Raw genomic sequence first — 21,980 nt, 5'->3', positions numbered from 1 at the left:
TCTTATTGATTAGAGTACTACAAATGAAGTACAAAGACAAAGTGCAACTATAAATATAATTGATTTCTCTCCATACCCAAATCAGTCAACATGGAGAATCACAACAAAACATGTCCCAGTTACAGTAGTGTACATAACACTGTTAGCTCAGCAAACAACAGACAAATGTAAAATACTGTATCCAGTACAGGTTACAATTACAGTAAATAACAACAACAAACATAAAAAATAATCTGAAAAAACTGACAATATTGTAAAGAAAATACAATGGTCATCCCTGCTGGAAAAAACAGCATACCAGCAAATTGTGTTTTTGTGCTGACCACCAGCATTCCCATGCTGGTCCATGCTGGTTTGGTGCTGGTTTAGCTGGTGGTCATCAGCATACCAGCACCAGCATCCCATGCTGGTCATACCAGCAAGACCAGTATATAATGTGTTTTGGTGTTGGTATGGTGGTGACCACCAGCTAAACCAGCATGGACCAGCATGGGAATGTTGCTGGTCTATGCTGTTTTTTTCAGCAGGGATACTATACATTCTCTCTTCGCCTAGCTGAGCACTGTTGTCTCACAGCAAGAAGGTCCCCTGTTCAAGCCCTGGCTTGGTCAGGTGGCCTTTGTGTGTGGACTTTATATGTTCCCCTTGAGTCAACGTGAAATTACTCTGCGCACTGTGTTATTTGGTTTCCTTCCACAGTAAAAAAAACTATACACACCTTGATCTATACACACACACACAAACCGAGGGAAGGGCAATTTGACATCTCCAATTCACCTAACCTGCATTTCTGACTTTGCCAAAAACCAGTTCTCGCCATGAATATAGCCATAGATGCTGAACTGGCTTTAAAAATAAATGAACATATTTATCTATTCCAGTTTCTCCAATCAAAACAAATATTAATGCTATACCTTACAGACCATGTCAAATAACGTTAATTTTGTTTCCATCTATGTTGCAACAGTTTTGCAAAGGACTTTTTCTGTGCTGAAATGACTGTGACCCTGTGAACAAATCATTGATGGGTTTGGGTGATGAGTGTTTTGCTCAGACCCTGTAATCCATAACAAAGGTGTTCAGCTGGGTTCAGGTCCGAGATTTATGCAGACCAGTCGAGTTCTCTCACACCATTTCAAATATTAAGCAATAAGCATGTACTTATATCGATAAGTGCTTATTTTGACACCAGCCCAACACTAGGGCTCATTGTGGCTAAACAGAGGAGCAGGACCAAACAGGCCTAGCCCAAGGAACTGCTTGAGGAAGCTGGTGACTGTGTTGTGGTCACATGTTTCCCAGTGGCACGGCAAAAAGGCTGCACGGCTTGGCTCGTTGGTCTAGGGGTATGATTCTCGCTTTGGGTGCGAGAGGTCCCGGGTTCAAATCCCGGACGAGCCCTTGTTTAGCTTTGCTTCTTGATGCTGCTACACTGTGGAACATTCATGTCAGTCTTGGCAGAGACAGGAGCTGTTCCGTGGCCGGTTAGCTCAGTTGGTTAGAGCGTGGTGCTTATAACGCCAAGGTCGCCGGTTCGATCCCCGTACGGGCCAAGGTTTCTTTTTGCCTCCTTTTGCCGACTGCTATATTGCTGTGATTTGTGATGAAAATTCCTGCTGGGAGCATCTTTGTGGCCGAAATAGCTCAGTTGGGAGAGCGTTAGACTGAAGATCTAAAGGTCCTTGGTTCGATCCCGGGTTTCGGCATTGATGGCAGCCTTTTGAGAGTTTGTTTAACTGAAGCTCCCTATCCGAGTGTCCTTTTCTCCGTGACCCAGTGGGTCAGACGCTAACAAAAGAGTGGTTCCATGGTGTAATGGTTAGCACTCTGGACTCTGAATCCAGCGATCCGAGTTCAAATCTCGGTGGGACCTGTAAGAGTTTTTGGGTATCCAAGGGAACAGCGTTTGTTACCCCAAAACAATCCCCCTGCCCTTTAAGCCTTTTTACCAGAGCACTCAGGCTCTAGACAAAAATGAGTTAGTTCAAGCAACATTGAGCACTTTTTCTGATCACCCTGGCGGTGGGCCAACAACTCACAAGTCGCAAAATTGCAGCAAACACAAGGACATTACAATGAAGCAAATTAAACATGTACGAAAACATAGAATAAATGAAAAATGCATTGACGTCTAGGACAAAGGAAACACACAGCTCATGTGTACAGGCCAAAGGAAACACACAGCTCTTGTGTACAATCTGACAATGAAATGCATTAAAAAGACTTACCAGAAATGACACGAAGACAAATGAACATTGAAAGAAAATGATTCCAATTTTAAATGGCAACAAAATGCTCTTGGAGTGTTAAGCTCCTGCTCCATGTTGCTTTGTGAAATAACATCTGTATCGGAGACGTTCATGTGTGGACCCAATGTGAAGCTTCACGCTTCCGGCCTGTGACATCAGAGCAATTAACAACAAACCACAATCACGTGGAGAATGCGGGCATCGATCCCGCTACCTCTCGCTTGCGCCTACTGCTTCCCACCGAGTGAGCCAAAGTAAGCCCGCATAAGCCAATCACGTTTCTTCCTGTGGCTTACTTTTGACCAATCACGTTTCTTCCTGTGGCTTACTTTTGACCAATCACGTTTCTCCCTGTGGCTTACTTTTGACGAATCACGTTTCTCTTCTGTGGCTTACTTTTGACCAATCGCGTTTCACTCCCATGGCTTACTTTGGACCAATCGCGCGTTCCTCTCCTGTGGCTCACTTTTGACCAATCGCGTTTCTCTTCTGAGGTAAACTTTTTAACCAATCACCGGCAGCTATTATTATCATCTTTGAGTTAGCGATAGGTAAGTCTTGTTTACTTCGTTATTAAATTTCGGTCATTATTTGTTAATATAATGTGTATATGTTTGGAAAATTAAACTTGCCTATATAGCTGTCTAGCATGTATTGGACATGTTTTCTTCTGTGCAGTTTAACACGGTGGTTAAGTTCACGTTAGTTTAACGTTTGCAAATGTCATGACATTCATTAGACATTCGGCTTCATACTCATTAAAGTTTAACTCTCGGTTTTCAGTCCAAAACAATAAGAGATAACTGTGGTTTTATAAATGATATGTAACAATATCCTCATGACAGGAGGATGAAAGATAAACGTTCCTAAAATATCCATTTCATAGCGCAAGGACCCTTTTGGGGTAATATGTCTTTTATGTGCTATGAAAGGATATTATTAGGAAAAAATTGTCATCCTTCTGCCATTGGGTCGTATTGATAAATTATTTAATTGATTAAATAAAAACAGCAAATGCTAGAGTCAAACGAATTATTATTATTTAAATGAATATCAAATATAAAATCAACTTTACTGCAGTAACGTACGTCAGATATGCATAAACACATAAACTACAATACTGTTTGGCCTAAAGGTATCAAACCAACTTTAAATTACTTAGTATTATTCTCTATCATGCACAAGGCTTGTTTTTTAGATTCTTCTAGGCCCCTAGAATGGTGATGTTTACAGCTTTGGAAATAGAAGTAAATTTCAGACATATTTTATATACGGTATCCGAGATTCCTTCCCCTTTAGAAAACTCATCAGCAAGCCAGTTTATGGTCATAGCCATATTTATTACCATAGTAATATGGTTTACATGTAGCTTATTAAATTACCATTACACACTTAACGTCAGATTGCTAGAGGTAATAGTCTCTTCCTAATTTTCATTTCAGAAAATGTATGCGTATCCTGTTTTTCAACGGCAATCGGCAACATCAAGCCGACTCCTCATGGCACCATCAGCAGAGGCAAAGCGCCTAGAAAAGCTTGAGTCCGGAAGGGCCAAAAGTAAAGAGGAGGTGCTGGCAGAGGCTAGAGCTTTTGTCAGCACAAATGGTGGAGACCCCAGTGACCAGTTTTTAGTTCTCGCTCACTGCAAACTTCAGTTTGGGAAGTACCAAGGCCAGCGATTTAGATGGCTCCTGGAAAACTCTCTGGGGTATGCAGTGTATTTGGTGCTTAGCAGTTCCAGTGAGAAAGCCCATCCAAACCCGCTGTCAGAAAACAAACAGCTGTACCTGCAGTATACTTCTCTTATAAGAGAGATGGCAGAAGAAGTGGAGAAGTATAAGAGAAAGCAGGAAATGCAAGCAGAAGCCCATGCAACTGGAGACCAAGGCTGCTTGATGGTGGAGTTTGGTGACTTCCAGGGCCGGTCCATGAAGGATGTTTATGAGGACCAGAGCAAGCAGGCCCAAGCCCTCATCAGGTACCTGATAAAGGCAAATCCCAACCCCAACACCAACATGGCCATTTTCAAGACGTATGTCTTGAAAAGACAGGCTTCTGCTGTGGGCACCCGTGTATGCCAGCCTGCACCTCAAGTTGCATCCTCCAGTGCCTCTGCACCTCCACCTGCAACCTCCAGTTCCTCTGTACATCCACGTGCAACCTCCAGTGCCTCTGCACCTCCACCTGCAACCCCCAGTTCTTCTGTACCTCCACCTGCAACCTCCAGTGCCTCTGTACGTCCACGTGCAACCTCCAGTGTCTCTGCACCTTCACCCGCAGCCATCAAAACTGGTGTACACCAGAGCGCCACTGTGAAAGCACTGTTGACGCGTGGCAAACATTTGTCTCCTTCACACCTGGCGAGAAAACTCATGTCACCAGTGAAACACTGTGAGTAGGACTGTGTGAATATTGAATTTTCCTTACAGCAGTTTTACATGTATTTATTTATCATTATGGCAAATTTGTTTTTTGTTTCCAGATCCATTGCTGCAGTCCACTTTACCTCCTCCAGCAGCAGAACCCCCAGTCACACATTTGACCCGAAGGCAGCTTTTCACTACTGGTAAGCACCATCTTACCTACATTTGTCTCATAAGTTTACGGTGAACAACATAACATAATAACATTTTTATTATTATTTGTGCTCCAGGCACTTCCGTTTCCACTGCTGAAGATGATGATGATGAGGAACTGGTATTTGCTGCATCACAATGTGAAGCACAGCTAAATACAGGTGTGGCATATGACACACATGCAAATATTATAAGAATGTTTTTGTGAAAACGCAAAAGCAGAACATTTTTTTTTTATATAATCAACATTTTTAACAATTTTTTGTTTACAATACAGAATTATGTCAGATCTTGCCTCAAGCTGGATGTATGCTTTGAGCGCATTTCTTCGAAACCGTAAGGATGTTTAAAGGTGTCAGTGTATTTGGGTTTCCGAACGTACCCGTTGTTAAACAATCACTGCATAACTTCTTCACACCGCTTGCACTTCTCACTCACTCTTTAGCTCCACCTTAGCAGACAGGATGGTTGGGATCATTGTTGTAATTATTAGAGGAACATCTTTTCCTTAATGTGTCTGTGTGCATGCTTCATGTCTGTGGGCATCATTCATTTATACTGAATTCTCCACGCCTCATATCCTTGCTCCATTCTATCTAATTTACACATCAACATTTTATCCCAGCAAGCAAAAACCGAAACCCAATGTAGTCCAGCTATGATTAATCCACTTCTACCCTAAAATAACCTTGAATACATTTTTATGCTGTTCTTGCCTAAATAACTTTGAGATGTATGATATTCCATTATGTAAGCAAAGTCAACAGGTGTTCAAGGTGTTTGCTTTCATTTCTTTTATATTTCTTGTATCATCTATTTGTGTGCTATGGTTAGACATCTGTTAGACTTTCATGAGCAGCCCAAATTCTGCCTTATTTTAGTCAAAATTGCTTGCTGGGATCTTACATTAATAAAGTGTACACTGGGTTCTTTGCTTCTTAACACTAGTACCATTTTCCTCACTGTTATTCCTAAATCTAATCCTAATAATTATTAATACTTGTCCAAAATTCTGCTTCGCAGACTGTTTGTGGGCTGCTTTGTGGTATTTTACTATGAAATGCAACATTCATCCTTATATTGTTTTTGTTTTAATTCACTCAGAGACCTGTTCTGGTCCGTCTCCATCAGCGGAAACAGCAAAAGCACCAGGTCTTCCACATCATCCACCACCAGCTGAGCTTCCAGTTCACTGGAAAGATCATCTTCCACCTTTCCAGCATGAGTGGATACGGAACACACTATTTAAGGCCAACCCGCGAACCGGCAAGCCAGAACTAGTGTCCCAACTGAAGCTTTGGTGGTATCCTCCTCAGGTCCCTTTAATTCACACTCAGCCGCCCGCCTCACCTGACCTCTTCTTCTGTCGGCCCCTTTTCTTATGGATGCCGCTCAAGATGTGGCGATTTCCTCTTGTCTGTGTTCGACCAGACTGTGATAAGCACAAACTAACAGCCGCAGGACTTTACCGTACCGTGCGCAAAGTCTTGGACATCGACGTTTGGTATGATCTTGCCACTGAGTATCTGGAGTGCAAACGCTGCAAAAAGAAATATCCCGCCTGGTCCGAGGACATTTTGGGGCAACTGGATATGGGCCACCGCAGTCAGTTTCCAGCTTTGCTGACATACAGGTAATTCATAATGGCAATCATTCATTATTAGGCACTTTAATTTGTGATTCTTTTTACCAAATAAAGCATTTGCATGATTATACTGTTGTTTTTTAGATACTCATGTGACAACCGGGTGCTGAGGATGATGAGGGAGAGGACACAGGGCAACAGCGTGACACAGCTGTACAAGAAGCTCATGGAACAACACAGTGAGGCATGGACACAGCGTGTCCTTCAGTACCTGACTGCCTGTGAACCATTTACAAGGTCCTTCCTTGTGCAGCCACCTGTGTTTGCCGAGCCTCCCTCTTTACCTGCCCTACCTAAACCTAAGTGGCTGTTAGCCGTGTACGCCAGGGATGTTCTGGGCTGACTGCACGAGGTCAAAGCCAAAATTACATCTGTCTTGGGCTGTGTTCTAAAGATGGACTCCACAAAGAAGGTAACACATCCCTGTATCCAGAAATTTGCCATATGGAAAAGTGTGTATACATAATAAACACAGTTTTTAATTATTTTATTTTTTTGCAATAGGTCACAAAGAAACTTGCCGGTGCTGCTGCAGGAACAGCTGCCTGGTGCACAAATGTAGGAAACGAACACGGCCAAGTCCTTGTCTCTGTGCTGACAGCCGCAGAGGGACATGGACTGCACCCTATGGCAGCTGGCCTAATGAAACGCTACCGGGAGGCAGGAGAGGCAGCCCCGAAAGTGATGTACGTGGACAGAGATTGCTGCAGTCTTCATGGCAAGTCTCAGGTGAAGGTCATGTTTTCGGAGTGGGATGAGCTTAAGGTGCGCCTTGACATCTGGCATTTCATGCGGCGATTTGCTGCAGGTGTCACGACAGAGGCTCATCCGCTCTACGGGACCTTCATGGCACGTCTGTCCATGTGCATCTTTCAGTGGGATTCAGATGATGTGGCTGCTCTTCACCGTGCAAAGGAGGGTGAGCTGGCAGCAAAGAAGGCCGGCCACATCTCAGGAAAGGCGCTGAGTTCCCGCATTACCCGGAGAGAGTTGGCACTGCACTGCCGGAGGAGGACCAGGGGTGTGGAGGAGACCACCAGATTAATTGGATCTCTGGTTGATCTGTTTGACAGTGCGAGTGGTAAAGACACTCTGGGAGTTCCTCTGCTGGACCATGAACGGATCCAGCAGATATGGAAAGAACAGCGGAAGCACGTACAGTGTATCCAAGACCCAGAGAACTTTCCCCTCTACATGAAGACAGGGACACTGAAGAAAGGCAGTGTGGAGCTGTGCTGCTACAGATGTGCCCGTGGCTCTACCTCTTTGGAGTCATTCCACCTCCACCTAAACCATTTTATTCCAGGTATTACATACATATGGATTACATTTTTTTTTAAAGTAATGTCACATCAATAAATGTCACACTCTACAGTAATATCACAGTTCTTTTCTGATGTCATAAGCATTGACAAAGCTGTCTTGCCAGTCACTAGTAACTCTGGTTATAATACCAATAATTGTTTATGTAATTACATAGCACCTCATGTGCAGCACATATCTTGTACATGTGTGACACATATAACCATTTTTGTTTATCTGACTTTTAGGAACCAGTGCCAGTGATTCACATTTTCAGGCCTATCTTCTTGAGGGCTTGATGCGCTGGAATGATGACAGGATGGAAGATGCCATAAAAGGAGTGTCCTCCATCCGGACATATGGCAGTGCCATGAAAGAGGCTGTGGACAAGCTTTCCCGAACTGTCTTCGGAAAGCCCTGGGATGAGCGCTATCGCCCTCCTGGAGCATATACAGGCAAGAAATTCAATAATTTGTTCTTTTGTAATAGTCTACTAAGTTATCTATTTAGCTTTTAATGTACTAGACTAGACAAATGATTAACAACACTTTTTTATCCTTGTAGGTGAATTGCTAGGAATGGAGTACCTTTACAGCCAGACTGGCAAAACACTTACTCCAGTGCTCCAGAACCCAGAGGAGGAAGACAGGCTGGTGGAGGAAGTTGATGATCAGGACCTGCAAGATGAGGGGTTTGAGGAAGAGATCATGGAGGACATCACAGTTCCAGTGCTGTATGAGGATGACCCTTGCCGTGATCTTGAAAACAGCCCCTCATCTTTGCCTCTGCATCAGTCCCCAGCATCGATGGCTGATGTGTCACTGGCTGAGCCGTCCACATCATCATCTCCTGGTGGAGAACAACAGCATCTTGCCCCTGCCCCTTCAGTACTGTCACAGTCATCTGACACTGGAAGCAGTATTTCCGACGAGGCTCAGGTAAGACACTCTAAGGTCTTTTTTTCAATTGCTAACAAGCATTCCTCCACATACTCTTCCTCTCTGAACCAATCTACTTTCCTTACCAACCTGTCTTCTTTTATCCATATTGCAAAATTGCTAAATAAGTTCCAAGATATCCCCTTCTAATACTGTAAATCATGGTAATGAGACTAGAGCAGAACACCTGGGTTGGCTTTCATGTAAAACTGCAATTAGCTTAGAATGATTACTATTTTATTTTCTGCTACAATTTTCTATATTTTAAAACAATTACTGAAGAAATGGATTCAATTTGCCATCATTCTTTCGAAAATGTTTATAACAATTTCAAAAGCAGTGTGTTAGCATTTGAGAAATGTAGATAGTATACATAATACATTGTGTTTTGCAAGTGGTAAAGCATAAATGACAGAAGAATTTTGGAAGATGTGGATATTGAATGCATTGAACTGATGGATCATATTAACCTCATTACAGCACAGTGACATTAATAAGAAGTCCAACCCTGTTGGGTTAGTTACTTGTTCCTGCTGTGACAGGTTTCGACTGTGTACAGTTTTAAACAATGCTTGTTAGCAATTGAAAAAAAAAACTCATTTTAATCTCGTTTTACTCCACATAAATTAACATAAATCTGCATTTACTAGGGAGCAGTCATTGGACCAGATGGCATCGCTGGGTGGGACAAGGTCCAGGATTTGGCTGGTTACCTGGTGGGTCTTCGTGAGGCTCCTTACCTTACTGACCAGCAGGTGACAGAGGCCATCCAGCTGTGGACAGCTCTCCTAGATTTCGATAAGCAGCGGATCAACTATCAGCCTCGACATCAGCCTCAGCTGACACAGGGGCGCTATAAGGCACCGAAGCGGTCTGGAGTCACACCAGGTGTGGAGAGTGTGAAACGGTGTCTGATTGGACATCCTGGGGGTCCAGCGCAGTGGCCCGACGCCAACCGCTTGGTTAATACCATTTGTATGAAGTTGTGTGCTTTACACAAGTCGCCAACCAAGAAAGATGGAGTTTGCACCCCCAGGTGGTCTAAAGTTCTTTCAGATTACCACCACATCCGAGAGTTGGTGCTTAACAATCCCACTCTGATGGATGAAACAACGATCCAGCTGTTTGAGATAAACCATAGGACACTCACTCAGTGGTAAGCATGGCACATCATTCGCTTCAAATTAACTGAATACTTACACACATATATATAATAAAAATAAATTTTTTCAGGTTTCGTAAGTGGAAGAATAGACAGGAAATGGGCGTCCTCGGTCAGGGTCTGACTCCATCTAACCCAATTGCTGTGGCTGATACGCACCTGCCTCCACCGAGGGAAAAATTGAATGAAGTGCCATCGACATCAGGCCCAAAACATCAATTTTTCCTTCCACCAAATCGTGAAGGACAGGCTCCTCTTCTGCGACCAGGTCGAAAGCCAGCTGCTGCCACCAGGGAGTTTCCCATTGCATCCGCCCCCACAGCATCAGGAGTTGTGCAGCCCATCGCACCTGCCCCCACAGCATCAGGAGTTATGCAGCACATTTTGGCCCCCATCGCACCCGCCCCCACAGCATCAGGAGTTGTGCAGCCCATTTTAGCACCCATCGCACCTGCCCCCACAGCATCAGGAGTTATGCAGCACATTTTAGCACCCATCGCACCCGCCCCCACAGCATCAGGAGTTGTGCAGCACATTTTAGCACCGGGGTTGTCGTTTGGCACGGTAGTCTTTAATCCAGACATGACTGTGTCAGTGGTGATTCCACCTTCTGGTGCTTCGACATCCAGTGCAGTCCCAGCTCCGCCTGCTTGTGCTGTGATCATTTCAATATTTGTGTGTATTTATTTTAATAAAACATTTTACATCTGAAGTGTCTGTGGATCTGATAAATAAATATGATAAATCATATCAATCAAATCATATCCCACACAAAAACACATCTTTAAAGAAACATTTTTATATAAACATAAAAAACATACAAATTTACCTTACTTACATTACCTTATAAACACGTAATATTCTATAAAAAAAAAACACAAAATAATGAATATCAATCAATATAATGATATGTCATAGTAGATAACTAATAGAGGCACAGTTAAATGAACCATGTTTTTTGTGGTAAAAGTGTAGTAACCATGCTTTTTATTAATTTTTATATAAACATAAACAACTAATATTCTTTTAAATAATAATATACACAAAATTATTAATATCAACCAATATAATGATCATAGATAATAGAGGCATAGTTAAATCAACCATATTTTTTGTGGTTAAAGTGTAGTATGGTTTTTATTCCTTTTTATATAAGCAGGTAATGTTCTTTAAAAAAAATAATATACACAAAGTAATAAATATAAATCAATATAATGATATGCCATATAGATAACTAAATAGTAGCGTAGTTAAATTAACCATGTTTTTTTGTGGTAAAAGCGTAGTAACCATGCTTTTTGGTGTATTGTTTACTATTAGCAAAACCATGTTTAATTTGTGGTAACCATGGTTTTACTACAGTACATTTTTTTGTAAGAATTTGTTGGATAGTTCGTCACGCAGACCATGGGTTCGAGTCCAGCCCGCGGAGGGTGACTTGTTTCACATATAACTAAAACTACTGTAACATGACATAACGCACAGGAAAATATCCCGAATATTGTTACAGGCGAAATCTGGCGCCGTGTAACCGCTTTTTGCGTCTGTTTCGCTTGCGTGCGGGGGCGCAAAGATTGGGCCCCTTCCTTTGCGCAGCGAGCGCTCTACCATTTGAGCTAATTCCCCTACCTCTGTCTTGTGAATGCTTTGGCTTGTTGGAAGCTGGCTGCTATGTGGTGGGAAAATGTTTCCCAGGGGGGCGGGGTGGCACGCTTTGAGTGGCTCGTTGGTCTAGGGGTATGATTCTCGCTTAGGGTGCGAGAGGTCCCGGGTTCAAATCCCGGACGAGCCCCTCTTTAGACTCGTCCCTCGGAGCTTTAACCCACAACGCCCCTGTGTATGGCAATATTGGCAGGAAAGGAATGGAATGTCAACGAGAAACCCGCAAAGGACGTCAGGGACTCTCAGCGACACCTCCGCCTTTGGTCTTGTCAGGTCGAAACCGTGTCCGAGGTCGTCTTTTGTTTGTTAACCCCTAGACGATCCCCCTACCCTTTAAGCTTTCTACCGGAGGGCTTGCTGTTTTAACAACCGATGAGTTGATTTCAAACAACACAATTGACTCAACCTGAAAAATGACCCAGGCTATTTGTCCTACTCCCTCCTGGCCGGGAAAGGCACATCATCCTGGCCACTGGGTAGGTACCCTGAGGTGCCTGGAGCTATGATACTTAAATATACAACCAGGCTAGTGATGCATGGTGTCCAATTTAGTTACCGGATGATTTATCAGAATTTTCTCTTAAAATCTAAGATCAACACTTGGAAAATGCGATAAGGACATGGCTTCTAAGATGTTACTTGACGTTAAAACTACACTAAGTGTTGGGATGCCCCTTTTAATAAAGGTGTTTGGGCCGACACAGTTGCCACCCCAAACAGAGCACAGCTGCCTCACAGCAAGAAGGTCCCCTGTTCAAGCCCTGGCTGGGTCAGGAGGCCTCTCTGTTTGGGGTGTACATGTTCTCCTTCAGTCAGCATGGAATTACTCTGGGCACTGCGTTATTTGGTTTCCTTAAACAGTCCAAAAACAACAGACACGTTGATCTATACACACACACACACACAAACCGAGGGAAGGGCAATTTGACATCTCCAATTCACGTAACCTGCATTTCTGACTTTGCCAAAAACCAGTTCTCGCCATGAATATAGCCATAGATTAAAAATAAATGAACATATTTATCTATTCCAGTTTCTCCAATCAAAACAAATATTAATGCTATACCTTACAGACCATGTCAAATAATTTTGTTTCCATCTATGTTGCAACAGTTTTGCAAAGGACTTTTTCTGTGCTGAAATGACTGTGACCCTGTGAACAAATCATTGATGGGTTTGGGTGATGAGTGTTTTGCTCAGACCCTGTAATCCATAACAAAGGTGTTCAGCTGGGTTCAGGTCCGAGATTTATGCAGACCAGTCGAGTTCTCTCACACCATTTCAAATATTAAGCAATAAGCATGTACTTATATCGATAAGTGCTTATTTTGACACCAGCCCAACACTAGGGCTCATTGTGGCTAAACAGAGGAGCAGGACCAAACAGGCCCAGCCCAAGGAACTGCTTGAGGAAGCTGGTGACTGTGTTGTGGTCACATGTTTCCCAGTGGCACGGCAAAAAGACAGCACGGCTTGGCTCGTTTGTCTAGGGGTATGATTCTCGCTTTGGGTGCGAGAGGTCCCGGGTTCAAATCCCGGACGAGCCCTTGTTTAGCTTTGCTTCTTGATGCTGCTACACTGTGGAACATTCATGTCAGTCTTGGCAGAAACAGGAGCTGTTCCGTGGCCGGTTAGCTCAGTTGGTTAGAGCGTGGTGCTAATAACGCCAAGGTCGCGGGTTCGATCCCCGTACGGGCCAAGGTTTCTCTTTGCCTCCTTTTGCCGACTGCTATATTGCTGTGATTTGTGATGAAAATTCCTGCTGCGAGCATCTTTGTGGCCGAAATAGCTCAGTTGGGAGAGCGTTAGACTGAAGATCTAAAGGTCCCTGGTTCGATCCCGGGTTTCGGCATTGATGGCAGCCTTTTGAGAGTTTGTTTAACTGAAGCTCCCTATCCAAGTGTCCTTTTCTCCGTGACCCAGTGGGTCAGGCGCTAACGAAAGAGTGGTTCCATGGTGTAATGGTTAGCACTCTGGACTCTGAATCCAGCGATCCGAGTTCAAATCTCGGTGGGACCTGTAAGAGTTTTGGGTATCCAAGGGAACAGCGTTTGTTACCCCAAAACAATCCCCCTGCCCTTTAAGCCTTTTTACCAGAGCACTCAGGCTCTAGACAAAAATGAGTTAGTTCAAGCAACATTGAGCACTTTTTCTGATCACCCTGGCGGTGGGCCAACAACTCACAAGTCGCAAAATTGCAGCAAACACAAGGACATTACAATGAAGCAAATTAAACATGTACGAAAACATAGAATAAATGAAAAATGCATTGACGTTTAGGACAAAGGAAACACACAGCTCATGTGTACAGGCCAAAGGAAACACACAGCTCTTGTGTACAATCTGACAATGAAATGCATTAAAAAGACTTACCAGAAATGACACGAAGACAAATGAACATTGAAAGAAAATGATTCCAATTTTAAATGGCAACAAAATGCTCTTGGAGTGTTAAGCTCCTGCTCCATGTTGCTTTGTGAAAAAACATCTGTATCGGAGACGTTCATGTGTGGACCCAATGTGAAGCTTCACGCTTCCGGTCTGTGACATCAGAGCAATTAACAACAAACCACAATCACGTGGAGAATGCGGGCATCGATCCCGCTACCTCTCGCATGCTAAGCGAGCGCTCTACCATTTGAGCTAATTCCCCTACCTCTGTCTTGTGAATGCTTTGGCTTGTTGGAAGCTGGCTGCTATGTGGTGGGAAAATGTTTCCCAGGGGGGCGGGGTGGCACGCTTTGAGTGGCTCGTTGGTCTAGGGGTATGATTCTCGCTTAGGGTGCGAGAGGTCCCGGGTTCAAATCCCGGACGAGCCCCTCTTTAGACTCGTCCCTCGGAGCTTTAACCCACAACGCCCCTGTGTATGGCAATATTGGCAGGAAAGGAATGGAATGTCAACGAGAAACCCGCAAAGGACGTCAGGGACTCTCAGCGACACCTCCGCCTTTGGTCTTGTCAGGTCGAAACCGTGTCCGAGGTCGTCTTTTGTTTGTTAACCCCTAGACGATCCCCCTACCCTTTAAGCTTTCTACCGGAGGGCTTGCTGTTTTAACAAGCGATGAGTTGATTTCAAACAACACAATTGACTCAACCTGAAAAATGACCCAGGCTATTTGTCCTACTCCCTCCTGGCCGGGAAAGGCACATCATCCTGGCCACTGGGTAGGTACCCTGAGGTGCCTGGAGCTATGATACTTAAATATACAACCAGGCTAGTGATGCATGGTGTCCAATTTAGTTACCGGATGATTTATCAGAATTTTCTCTTAAAATCTAAGATCAACACTTGGAAAATGCGATAAGGACATGGCTTCTAAGATGTTACTTGACGTTAAAACTACACTAAGTGTTGGGATGCCCCTTTTAATAAAGGTGTTTGGGCCGACACAGTTGCCACCCCAAACAGAGCACAGCTGCCTCACAGCAAGAAGGTCCCCTGTTCAAGCCCTGGCTGGGTCAGGAGGCCTCTCTGTTTGGGGTGTACATGTTCTCCTTCAGTCAGCATGGAATTACTCTGGGCACTGCGTTATTTGGTTTCCTTAAACAGTCCAAAAACAACAGACACGTTGATCTATACACACACACACACACACACAAACCGAGGGAAGGGCAATTTGACATCTCCAATTCACGTAACCTGCATTTCTGACTTTGCCAAAAACCAGTTCTCGCCATGAATATAGCCATAGATTAAAAATAAATGAACATATTTATCTATTCCAGTTTCTCCAATCAAAACAAATATTAATGCTATACCTTACAGACCATGTCAAATAATTTTGTTTCCATCTATGTTGCAACAGTTTTGCAAAGGACTTTTTCTGTGCTGAAATGACTGTGACCCTGTGAACAAATCATTGATGGGTTTGGGTGATGAGTGTTTTGCTCAGACCCTGTAATCCATAACAAAGGTGTTCAGCTGGGTTCAGGTCCGAGATTTATGCAGACCAGTCGAGTTCTCTCACACCATTTCAAATATTAAGCAATAAGCATGTACTTATATCGATAAGTGCTTATTTTGACACCAGCCCAACACTAGGGCTCATTGTGGCTAAACAGAGGAGCAGGACCAAACAGGCCTAACCCAAGGAACTGCTTGAGGAAGCTGGTGACTGTGTTGTGGTCACATGTTTCCCAGTGGCACGGCAAAAAGACAGCACGGCTTGGCTCGTTGGTCTAGGGGTATGATTCTCGCTTTGGGTGCGACAGGTCCCGGGTTCAAATCCCGGACGAGCCCTTGTTTAGCTTTGCTTCTTGATGCTGCTACACTGTGGAACATTCATGTCAGTCTTGGCAGAGACAGGAGCTGTTCCGTGGCCGGTTAGCTCAGTTGGTTAGAGCGTGGTGCTAATAACGCCAAGGTCGCGGGTTCGATCCCCGTACGGGCCAAGGTTTCTCTTTGCCTCCTTTTGCCGACTGCTATATTGCTGTGATTTGTGATGAAAATTCCTGTTGGGAGCATCTATGTGGCCGAAATAGCTCAGTTGGGAGAGCGTTAGACTGAAGATCTAAAGGTCCCTGGTTCGATCCCGGGTTTCGGCATTGATGGCAGCCTTTTGAGAGTTTGTTTAACTGAAGCTCCCTATCCGAGTGTCCTTTTCTCCGTGACCCAGTGGGTCAGGCGCTAACGAAAGAGTGGTTCCATGGTGTAATGGTTAGCACTCTGGACTCTGAATCCAGCGATCCGAGTTCAAATCTCGGTGGGACCTGTAAGAGTTTTGGGTATCCAAGGGAACAGCGTTTGTTACCCCAAAACAATCCCCCTGCCCTTTAAGCCTTTTTACCAGAGCACTCAGGCTCTAGACAAAAATGAGTTAGTTCAAGCAACATTGAGCACTTTTTCTGATCACCCTGGCGGTGGGCCAACAACTCACAAGTCGCAAAATTGCAGCAAACACAAGGACATTACAATGAAGCAAATTAAACATGTACGAAAACATAGAATAAATGAAAAATGCATTGACGTTTAGGACAAAGGAAACACACAGCTCATGTGTACAGGCCAAAGGAAACACACAGCTCTTGTGTACAATCTGACAATGAAATGCATTAAAAAGACTTACCAGAAATGACACGAAGACAAATGAACATTGAAAGAAAATGATTCCAATTTTAAATGGCAACAAAATGCTCTTGGAGTGTTAAGCTCCTGCTCCATGTTGCTTTGTGAAAAAACATCTGTATCGGAGACGTTCATGTGTGGACCCAATGTGAAGCTTCACGCTTCCGGTCTGTGACATCAGAGCAATTAACAACAAACCACAATCACGTGGAGAATGCGGGCATCGATCCCGCTACCTCTCGCATGCTAAGCGAGCGCTCTACCATTTGAGCTAATTCCCCTACCTCTGTCTTGTGAATGCTTTGGCTTGTTGGAAGCTGGCTGCTATGTGGTGGGAAAATGTTTCCCAGGGGGGCGGGGTGGCACGCTTTGAGTGGCTCGTTGGTCTAGGGGTATGATTCTCGCTTAGGGTGCGAGAGGTCCCGGGTTCAAATCCCGGACGAGCCCCTCTTTAGACTCGTCCCTCGGAGCTTTAACCCACAACGCCCCTGTGTATGGCAATATTGGCAGGAAAGGAATGGAATGTCAACGAGAAACCCGCAAAGGACGTCAGGGACTCTCAGCGACACCTCCGCCTTTGGTCTTGTCAGGTCGAAACCGTGTCCGAGGTCGTCTTTTGTTTGTTAACCCCTAGACGATCCCCCTACCCTTTAAGCTTTCTACCGGAGGGCTTGCTGTTTTAACAAGCGATGAGTTGATTTCAAACAACACAATTGACTCAACCTGAAAAATGACCCAGGCTATTTGTCCTACTCCCTCCTGGCCGGGAAAGGCACATCATCCTGGCCACTGGGTAGGTACCCTGAGGTGCCTGGAGCTATGATACTTAAATATACAACCAGGCTAGTGATGCATGGTGTCCAATTTAGTTACCGGATGATTTATCAGAATTTTCTCTTAAAATCTAAGATCAACACTTGGAAAATGCGATAAGGACATGGCTTCTAAGATGTTACTTGACGTTAAAACTACACTAAGTGTTGGGATGCCCCTTTTAATAAAGGTGTTTGGGCCGACACAGTTGCCACCCCAAACAGAGCACAGCTGCCTCACAGCAAGAAGGTCCCCTGTTCAAGCCCTGGCTGGGTCAGGAGGCCTCTCTGTTTGGGGTGTACATGTTCTCCTTCAGTCAGCATGGAATTACTCTGGGCACTGCGTTATTTGGTTTCCTTAAACAGTCCAAAAACAACAGACACGTTGATCTATACACACACACACACACACAAACCGAGGGAAGGGCAATTTGACATCTCCAATTCACGTAACCTGCATTTCTGACTTTGCCAAAAACCAGTTCTCGCCATGAATATAGCCTTAGATTAAAAATAAATGAACATATTTATCTATTCCAGTTTCTCCAATCAAAACAAATATTAATGCTATACCTTACAGACCATGTCAAATAATTTTGTTTCCATCTATGTTGCAACAGTTTTGCAAAGGACTTTTTCTGTGCTGAAATGACTGTGACCCTGTGAACAAATCATTGATGGGTTTGGGTGATGAGTGTTTTGCTCAGACCCTGTAATCCATAACAAAGGTGTTCAGCTGGGTTCAGGTCCGAGATTTATGCAGACCAGTCGAGTTCTCTCACACCATTTCAAATATTAAGCAATAAGCATGTACTTATATCGATAAGTGCTTATTTTGACACCAGCCCAACACTAGGGCTCATTGTGGCTAAACAGAGGAGCAGGACCAAACAGGCCTAGCCCAAGGAACTGCTTGAGGAAGCTGGTGACTGTGTTGTGGTCACATGTTTCCCAGTGGCACGGCAAAAAGACAGCACGGCTTGGCTCGTTGGTCTAGGGCAGTGTTTCCCAATCCTGGTCCTCGGGCACCCCCTCCCAGAAAGTTTTAGATGTTTCTTTATTTAACACACCTGATTTAACTCATCAGCTTGTTAAGGAGACATGTTTACCATTTTGGAAGGAGGCTAATGAGTCGAGTCAGGTGTTTTAAATAAGGAGACATCTAAAACTTTCTGGGAGGGGGTGCCCGAGGACCAGGATTGGAAAACACTGGTCTAGGGGTATGATTCTCGCTTTGGGTGCGAGAGGTCCCGGGTTCAAATCCCGGACGAGCCCTTGTTTAGCTTTGCTTCTTGATGCTGCTACACTGTGGAACATTCATGTCAGTCTTGGCAGAGACAGGAGCTGTTCCGTGGCCGGTTAGCTCAGTTGGTTAGAGCGTGGTGCTAATAACGCCAAGGTCGCGGGTTCGATCCCCGTACGGGCCAAGGTTTCTCTATGCCTCCTTTTGCCGACTGCTATATTGCTGTGATTTGTGATGAAAATTCCTGCTGGGAGCATCTTTGTGGCCGAAATAGCTCAGTTGGGAGAGCGTTAGACTGAAGATCTAAAGGTCCCTGGTTCGATCCCGGGTTTCGGCATTGATGGCTGCCTTTTGGGAGTTTGTTTAACTGAAGCTCCCTATCCGAGTGTCCTTTTCTCCGTGACCCAGTGGGTCAGGCGCTAACGAAAGAGTGGTTCCATGGTGTAATGGTTAGCACTCTGGACTCTGGATCCAGCGATCCGAGTTCAAATCTCGGTGGGACCTGTAAGAGTTTTTGGGTATCCAAGGGAACAGCTTTTGTTACCCCAAAACAATCCCCCTGCCCTTTAAGCCTTTTTACCAGAGCACTCAGGCTCTAGACAAAAATGAGTTAGTTCAAGCAACATTGAGCACTTTTTCTGATCACCCTGGCGGTGGGCCAACAACTCACAAGTCGCAAAATTGCAGCAAACACAAGGACATTACAATGAAGCAAATTAAACATGTACGAAAACATAGAATAAATGAAAAATGCATTGACGTTTAGGACAAAGGAAACACACAGCTCATGTGTACAGGCCAAAGGAAACACACAGCTCTTGTGTACAATCTGACAATGAAATGCATTAAAAAGACTTACCAGAAATGACACGAAGACAAATGAACATTGAAAGAAAATGATTCCAATTTTAAATGGCAACAAAATGCTCTTGGAGTGTTAAGCTCCTGCTCCATGTTGCTTTGTGAAAAAACATCTGTATCGGAGACGTTCATGTGTGGACCCAATGTGAAGCTTCACGCTTCCGGTCTGTGACATCAGAGCAATTAACAACAAACCACAATCACGTGGAGAATGCGGGCATCGATCCCGCTACCTCTCGCATGCTAAGCGAGCACTCTACCATTTGAGCTAATTCCCCTACCTCTGTCTTGTGAATGCTTTGGCTTGTTGGAAGCTGGCTGCTATGTGGTGGGAAAATGTTTCCCAGGGGGGCGGGGTGGCACGCTTTGAGTGGCTCGTTGGTCTAGGGGTATGATTCTCGCTTAGGGTGCGAGAGGTCCCGGGTTCAAATCCCGGACGAGCCCCTCTTTAGACTCGTCCCTCGGAGCTTTAACCCACAACGCCCCTGTGTATGGCAATATTGGCAGGAAAGGAATGGAATGTCAACGAGAAACCCGCAAAGGACGTCAGGGACTCTCAGCGACACCTCCGCCTTTGGTCTTGTCAGGTCGAAACCGTGTCCGAGGTCGTCTTTTGTTTGTTAACCCCTAGACGATCCCCCTACCCTTTAAGCTTTCTACCGGAGGGCTTGCTGTTTTAACAAGCGATGAGTTGATTTCAAACAACACAATTGACTCAACCTGAAAAATGACCCAGGCTATTTGTCCTACTCCCTCCTGGCCGGGAAAGGCACATCATCCTGGCCACTGGGTAGGTACCCTGAGGTGCCTGGAGCTATGATACTTAAATATACAACCAGGCTAGTGATGCATGGTGTCCAATTTAGTTACCGGATGATTTATCAGAATTTTCTCTTAAAATCTAAGATCAACACTTGGAAAATGCGATAAGGACATGGCTTCTAAGATGTTACTTGACGTTAAAACTACACTAAGTGTTGGGATGCCCCTTTTAATAAAGGTGTTTGGGCCGACACAGTTGCCACCCCAAACAGAGCACAGCTGCCTCACAGCAAGAAGGTCCCCTGTTCAAGCCCTGGCTGGGTCAGGAGGCCTCTCTGTTTGGGGTGTACATGTTCTCCTTCAGTCAGCATGGAATTACTCTGGGCACTGCGTTATTTGGTTTCCTTAAACAGTCCAAAAACAACAGACACGTTGATCTATACACACACACACACACACACAAACCGAGGGAAGGGCAATTTGACATCTCCAATTCACGTAACCTGCATTTCTGACTTTGCCAAAAACCAGTTCTCGCCATGAATATAGCCATAGATTAAAAATAAATGAACATATTTATCTATTCCAGTTTCTCCAATCAAAACAAATATTAATGCTATACCTTACAGACCATGTCAAATAATTTTGTTTCCATCTATGTTGCAACAGTTTTGCAAAGGACTTTTTCTGTGCTGAAATGACTGTGACCCTGTGAACAAATCATTGATGGGTTTGGGTGATGAGTGTTTTGCTCAGACCCTGTAATCCATAACAAAGGTGTTCAGCTGGGTTCAGGTCCGAGATTTATGCAGACCAGTCGAGTTCTCTCACACCATTTCAAATATTAAGCAATAAGCATGTACTTATATCGATAAGTGCTTATTTTGACACCAGCCCAACACTAGGGCTCATTGTGGCTAAACAGAGGAGCAGGACCAAACAGGCCCAGCCCAAGGAACTGCTTGAGGAAGCTGGTGACTGTGTTGTGGTCACATGTTTCCCAGTGGCACGGCAAAAAGACAGCACGGCTTGGCTCGTTGGTCTAGGGGTATGATTCTCGCTTTGGGTGCGAGAGGTCCCGGGTTCAAATCCCGGACGAGCCCTTGTTTAGCTTTGCTTCTTGATGCTGCTACACTGTGGAACATTCATGTCAGTCTTGGCAGAGACAGGAGCTGTTCCGTGGCCGGTTAGCTCAGTTGGTTAGAGCGTGGTGCTAATAACGCCAAGGTCGCGGGTTCGATCCCCGTACGGGCCAAGGTTTCTCTATGCCTCCTTTTGCCGACTGCTATATTGCTGTGATTTGTGATGAAAATTCCTGCTGGGAGCATCTTTCTGGCCGAAATAGCTCAGTTGGGAGAGCGTTAGACTGAAGATCTAAAGGTCCCTGGTTCGATCCCGGGTTTCGGCATTGATGGCTGCCTTTTGGGAGTTTGTTTAACTGAAGCTCCCTATCCGAGTGTCCTTTTCTCCGTGACCCAGTGGGTCAGGCGCTAACGAAAGAGTGGTTCCATGGTGTAATGGTTAGCACTCTGGACTCTGAATCCAGCGATCCGAGTTCAAATCTCGGTGGGACCTGTAAGAGTTTTTGGGTATCCAAGGGAACAGCGTTTGTTACCCCAAAACAATCCCCCTGCCCTTTAAGCCTTTTAACCAGAGCACTCAGGCTCTAGACAAAAATGAGTTAGTTCAAGCAACATTGAGCA

The 21,980-nt window shown here is 44.6% G+C and overlaps 2 protein-coding genes and 26 non-coding genes across 28 annotated transcripts in view; 25 read left to right on the top strand and 3 right to left on the bottom strand.

Moving 5' to 3' along the window:
- The first annotated feature begins 1,329 nt into the window (after window positions 1-1,329).
- Window positions 1,330-1,401, top strand: trnap-ugg (transfer RNA proline (anticodon UGG)). Its single transcript has one exon. It is a non-coding gene; the product is annotated as a tRNA-Pro (tRNA).
- Window positions 1,402-1,479: 78 nt separating this feature from the next.
- Window positions 1,480-1,553, top strand: trnai-uau (transfer RNA isoleucine (anticodon UAU)). Its single transcript has one exon. It is a non-coding gene; the product is annotated as a tRNA-Ile (tRNA).
- Window positions 1,554-1,633: 80 nt separating this feature from the next.
- Window positions 1,634-1,706, top strand: trnaf-gaa (transfer RNA phenylalanine (anticodon GAA)). Its single transcript has one exon. It is a non-coding gene; the product is annotated as a tRNA-Phe (tRNA).
- Window positions 1,707-1,801: 95 nt separating this feature from the next.
- On the top strand, window positions 1,802-1,873 carry trnaq-cug (transfer RNA glutamine (anticodon CUG)). Its single transcript has one exon. It is a non-coding gene; the product is annotated as a tRNA-Gln (tRNA).
- A 1,764-nt stretch (window positions 1,874-3,637) lies between these two features.
- LOC129440512 (uncharacterized) lies at window positions 3,638-7,112 on the top strand. The gene is made up of 6 exons (XM_073858035.1): window positions 3,638-4,640; window positions 4,732-4,815; window positions 4,903-4,986; window positions 5,930-6,458; window positions 6,555-6,882; window positions 6,975-7,112. The coding sequence occupies exons 1-5, from the start codon at window positions 3,695-3,697 to the stop codon at window positions 6,811-6,813; spliced, it is 1,902 nt and encodes a 633-aa protein (XP_073714136.1). The 5' UTR covers window positions 3,638-3,694; the 3' UTR covers window positions 6,814-6,882; window positions 6,975-7,112.
- Window positions 7,113-8,009: 897 nt separating this feature from the next.
- The window catches only part of LOC129454677 (uncharacterized), a 161,903-nt gene continuing 147,932 nt past the window's right edge, over window positions 8,010-21,980 (top strand). Inside the window, exons 1-4 of the mRNA XM_055219253.2 lie at window positions 8,010-8,227; window positions 8,337-8,710; window positions 9,361-9,866; window positions 9,944-10,529. Coding sequence (XP_055075228.2) covers window positions 8,071-8,227; window positions 8,337-8,710; window positions 9,361-9,866; window positions 9,944-10,529 — 1,623 coding nt within the window. The 5' untranslated portion in view covers window positions 8,010-8,070. The remainder of the gene's footprint in view (window positions 8,228-8,336; window positions 8,711-9,360; window positions 9,867-9,943; window positions 10,530-21,980) is intronic.
- Window positions 11,593-11,664, top strand: trnap-agg (transfer RNA proline (anticodon AGG)). The gene has a single exon. It is a non-coding gene; the product is annotated as a tRNA-Pro (tRNA).
- On the top strand, window positions 13,010-13,081 carry trnap-ugg (transfer RNA proline (anticodon UGG)). The gene has a single exon. It is a non-coding gene; the product is annotated as a tRNA-Pro (tRNA).
- On the top strand, window positions 13,160-13,233 carry trnai-aau (transfer RNA isoleucine (anticodon AAU)). The gene has a single exon. It is a non-coding gene; the product is annotated as a tRNA-Ile (tRNA).
- Window positions 13,314-13,386, top strand: trnaf-gaa (transfer RNA phenylalanine (anticodon GAA)). The gene has a single exon. It is a non-coding gene; the product is annotated as a tRNA-Phe (tRNA).
- trnaq-cug (transfer RNA glutamine (anticodon CUG)) lies at window positions 13,482-13,553 on the top strand. Its single transcript has one exon. It is a non-coding gene; the product is annotated as a tRNA-Gln (tRNA).
- trnaa-agc (transfer RNA alanine (anticodon AGC)) lies at window positions 14,115-14,187 on the bottom strand. Its single transcript has one exon. It is a non-coding gene; the product is annotated as a tRNA-Ala (tRNA).
- On the top strand, window positions 14,282-14,353 carry trnap-agg (transfer RNA proline (anticodon AGG)). Its single transcript has one exon. It is a non-coding gene; the product is annotated as a tRNA-Pro (tRNA).
- On the top strand, window positions 15,703-15,774 carry trnap-ugg (transfer RNA proline (anticodon UGG)). Its single transcript has one exon. It is a non-coding gene; the product is annotated as a tRNA-Pro (tRNA).
- trnai-aau (transfer RNA isoleucine (anticodon AAU)) lies at window positions 15,853-15,926 on the top strand. Its single transcript has one exon. It is a non-coding gene; the product is annotated as a tRNA-Ile (tRNA).
- Window positions 16,007-16,079, top strand: trnaf-gaa (transfer RNA phenylalanine (anticodon GAA)). Its single transcript has one exon. It is a non-coding gene; the product is annotated as a tRNA-Phe (tRNA).
- On the top strand, window positions 16,175-16,246 carry trnaq-cug (transfer RNA glutamine (anticodon CUG)). The gene has a single exon. It is a non-coding gene; the product is annotated as a tRNA-Gln (tRNA).
- On the bottom strand, window positions 16,808-16,880 carry trnaa-agc (transfer RNA alanine (anticodon AGC)). The gene has a single exon. It is a non-coding gene; the product is annotated as a tRNA-Ala (tRNA).
- trnap-agg (transfer RNA proline (anticodon AGG)) lies at window positions 16,975-17,046 on the top strand. Its single transcript has one exon. It is a non-coding gene; the product is annotated as a tRNA-Pro (tRNA).
- trnai-aau (transfer RNA isoleucine (anticodon AAU)) lies at window positions 18,765-18,838 on the top strand. The gene has a single exon. It is a non-coding gene; the product is annotated as a tRNA-Ile (tRNA).
- trnaf-gaa (transfer RNA phenylalanine (anticodon GAA)) lies at window positions 18,919-18,991 on the top strand. The gene has a single exon. It is a non-coding gene; the product is annotated as a tRNA-Phe (tRNA).
- trnaq-cug (transfer RNA glutamine (anticodon CUG)) lies at window positions 19,087-19,158 on the top strand. Its single transcript has one exon. It is a non-coding gene; the product is annotated as a tRNA-Gln (tRNA).
- Window positions 19,721-19,793, bottom strand: trnaa-agc (transfer RNA alanine (anticodon AGC)). The gene has a single exon. It is a non-coding gene; the product is annotated as a tRNA-Ala (tRNA).
- Window positions 19,888-19,959, top strand: trnap-agg (transfer RNA proline (anticodon AGG)). Its single transcript has one exon. It is a non-coding gene; the product is annotated as a tRNA-Pro (tRNA).
- Window positions 21,309-21,380, top strand: trnap-ugg (transfer RNA proline (anticodon UGG)). The gene has a single exon. It is a non-coding gene; the product is annotated as a tRNA-Pro (tRNA).
- trnai-aau (transfer RNA isoleucine (anticodon AAU)) lies at window positions 21,459-21,532 on the top strand. The gene has a single exon. It is a non-coding gene; the product is annotated as a tRNA-Ile (tRNA).
- Window positions 21,613-21,685, top strand: trnaf-gaa (transfer RNA phenylalanine (anticodon GAA)). Its single transcript has one exon. It is a non-coding gene; the product is annotated as a tRNA-Phe (tRNA).
- Window positions 21,781-21,852, top strand: trnaq-cug (transfer RNA glutamine (anticodon CUG)). Its single transcript has one exon. It is a non-coding gene; the product is annotated as a tRNA-Gln (tRNA).

The sequence above is a fragment of the Misgurnus anguillicaudatus genome, chromosome 20 (assembly GCF_027580225.2).
Source record: "Misgurnus anguillicaudatus chromosome 20, ASM2758022v2, whole genome shotgun sequence".
NCBI classification, from domain to species: Eukaryota; Metazoa; Chordata; class Actinopteri; order Cypriniformes; family Cobitidae; genus Misgurnus; species Misgurnus anguillicaudatus.
Note: the sequence above shows the minus strand (reverse complement) of the source record. Positions and strands in the feature narration are given on the sequence as shown.

What these genes read in the sequence shown, in the direction of transcription:
- LOC129440512 (XM_073858035.1), top strand. Translation starts at nt 3,695, where the DNA reads ATGTATGCGTATCCTGTTTTTCAACGGCAATCGGCAACATCAAGCCGA. An exon ending in TGAAGCACAGCTAAATACAG is followed by an intron (nt 4,987 to 5,929) that starts GTGTGGCATATG and finishes TAATTCACTCAG; the next exon opens with AGACCTGTTCTGGTCCGTCT. An exon ending in CCAGCTTTGCTGACATACAG is followed by an intron (nt 6,459 to 6,554) that starts GTAATTCATAAT and finishes GTTGTTTTTTAG; the next exon opens with ATACTCATGTGACAACCGGG.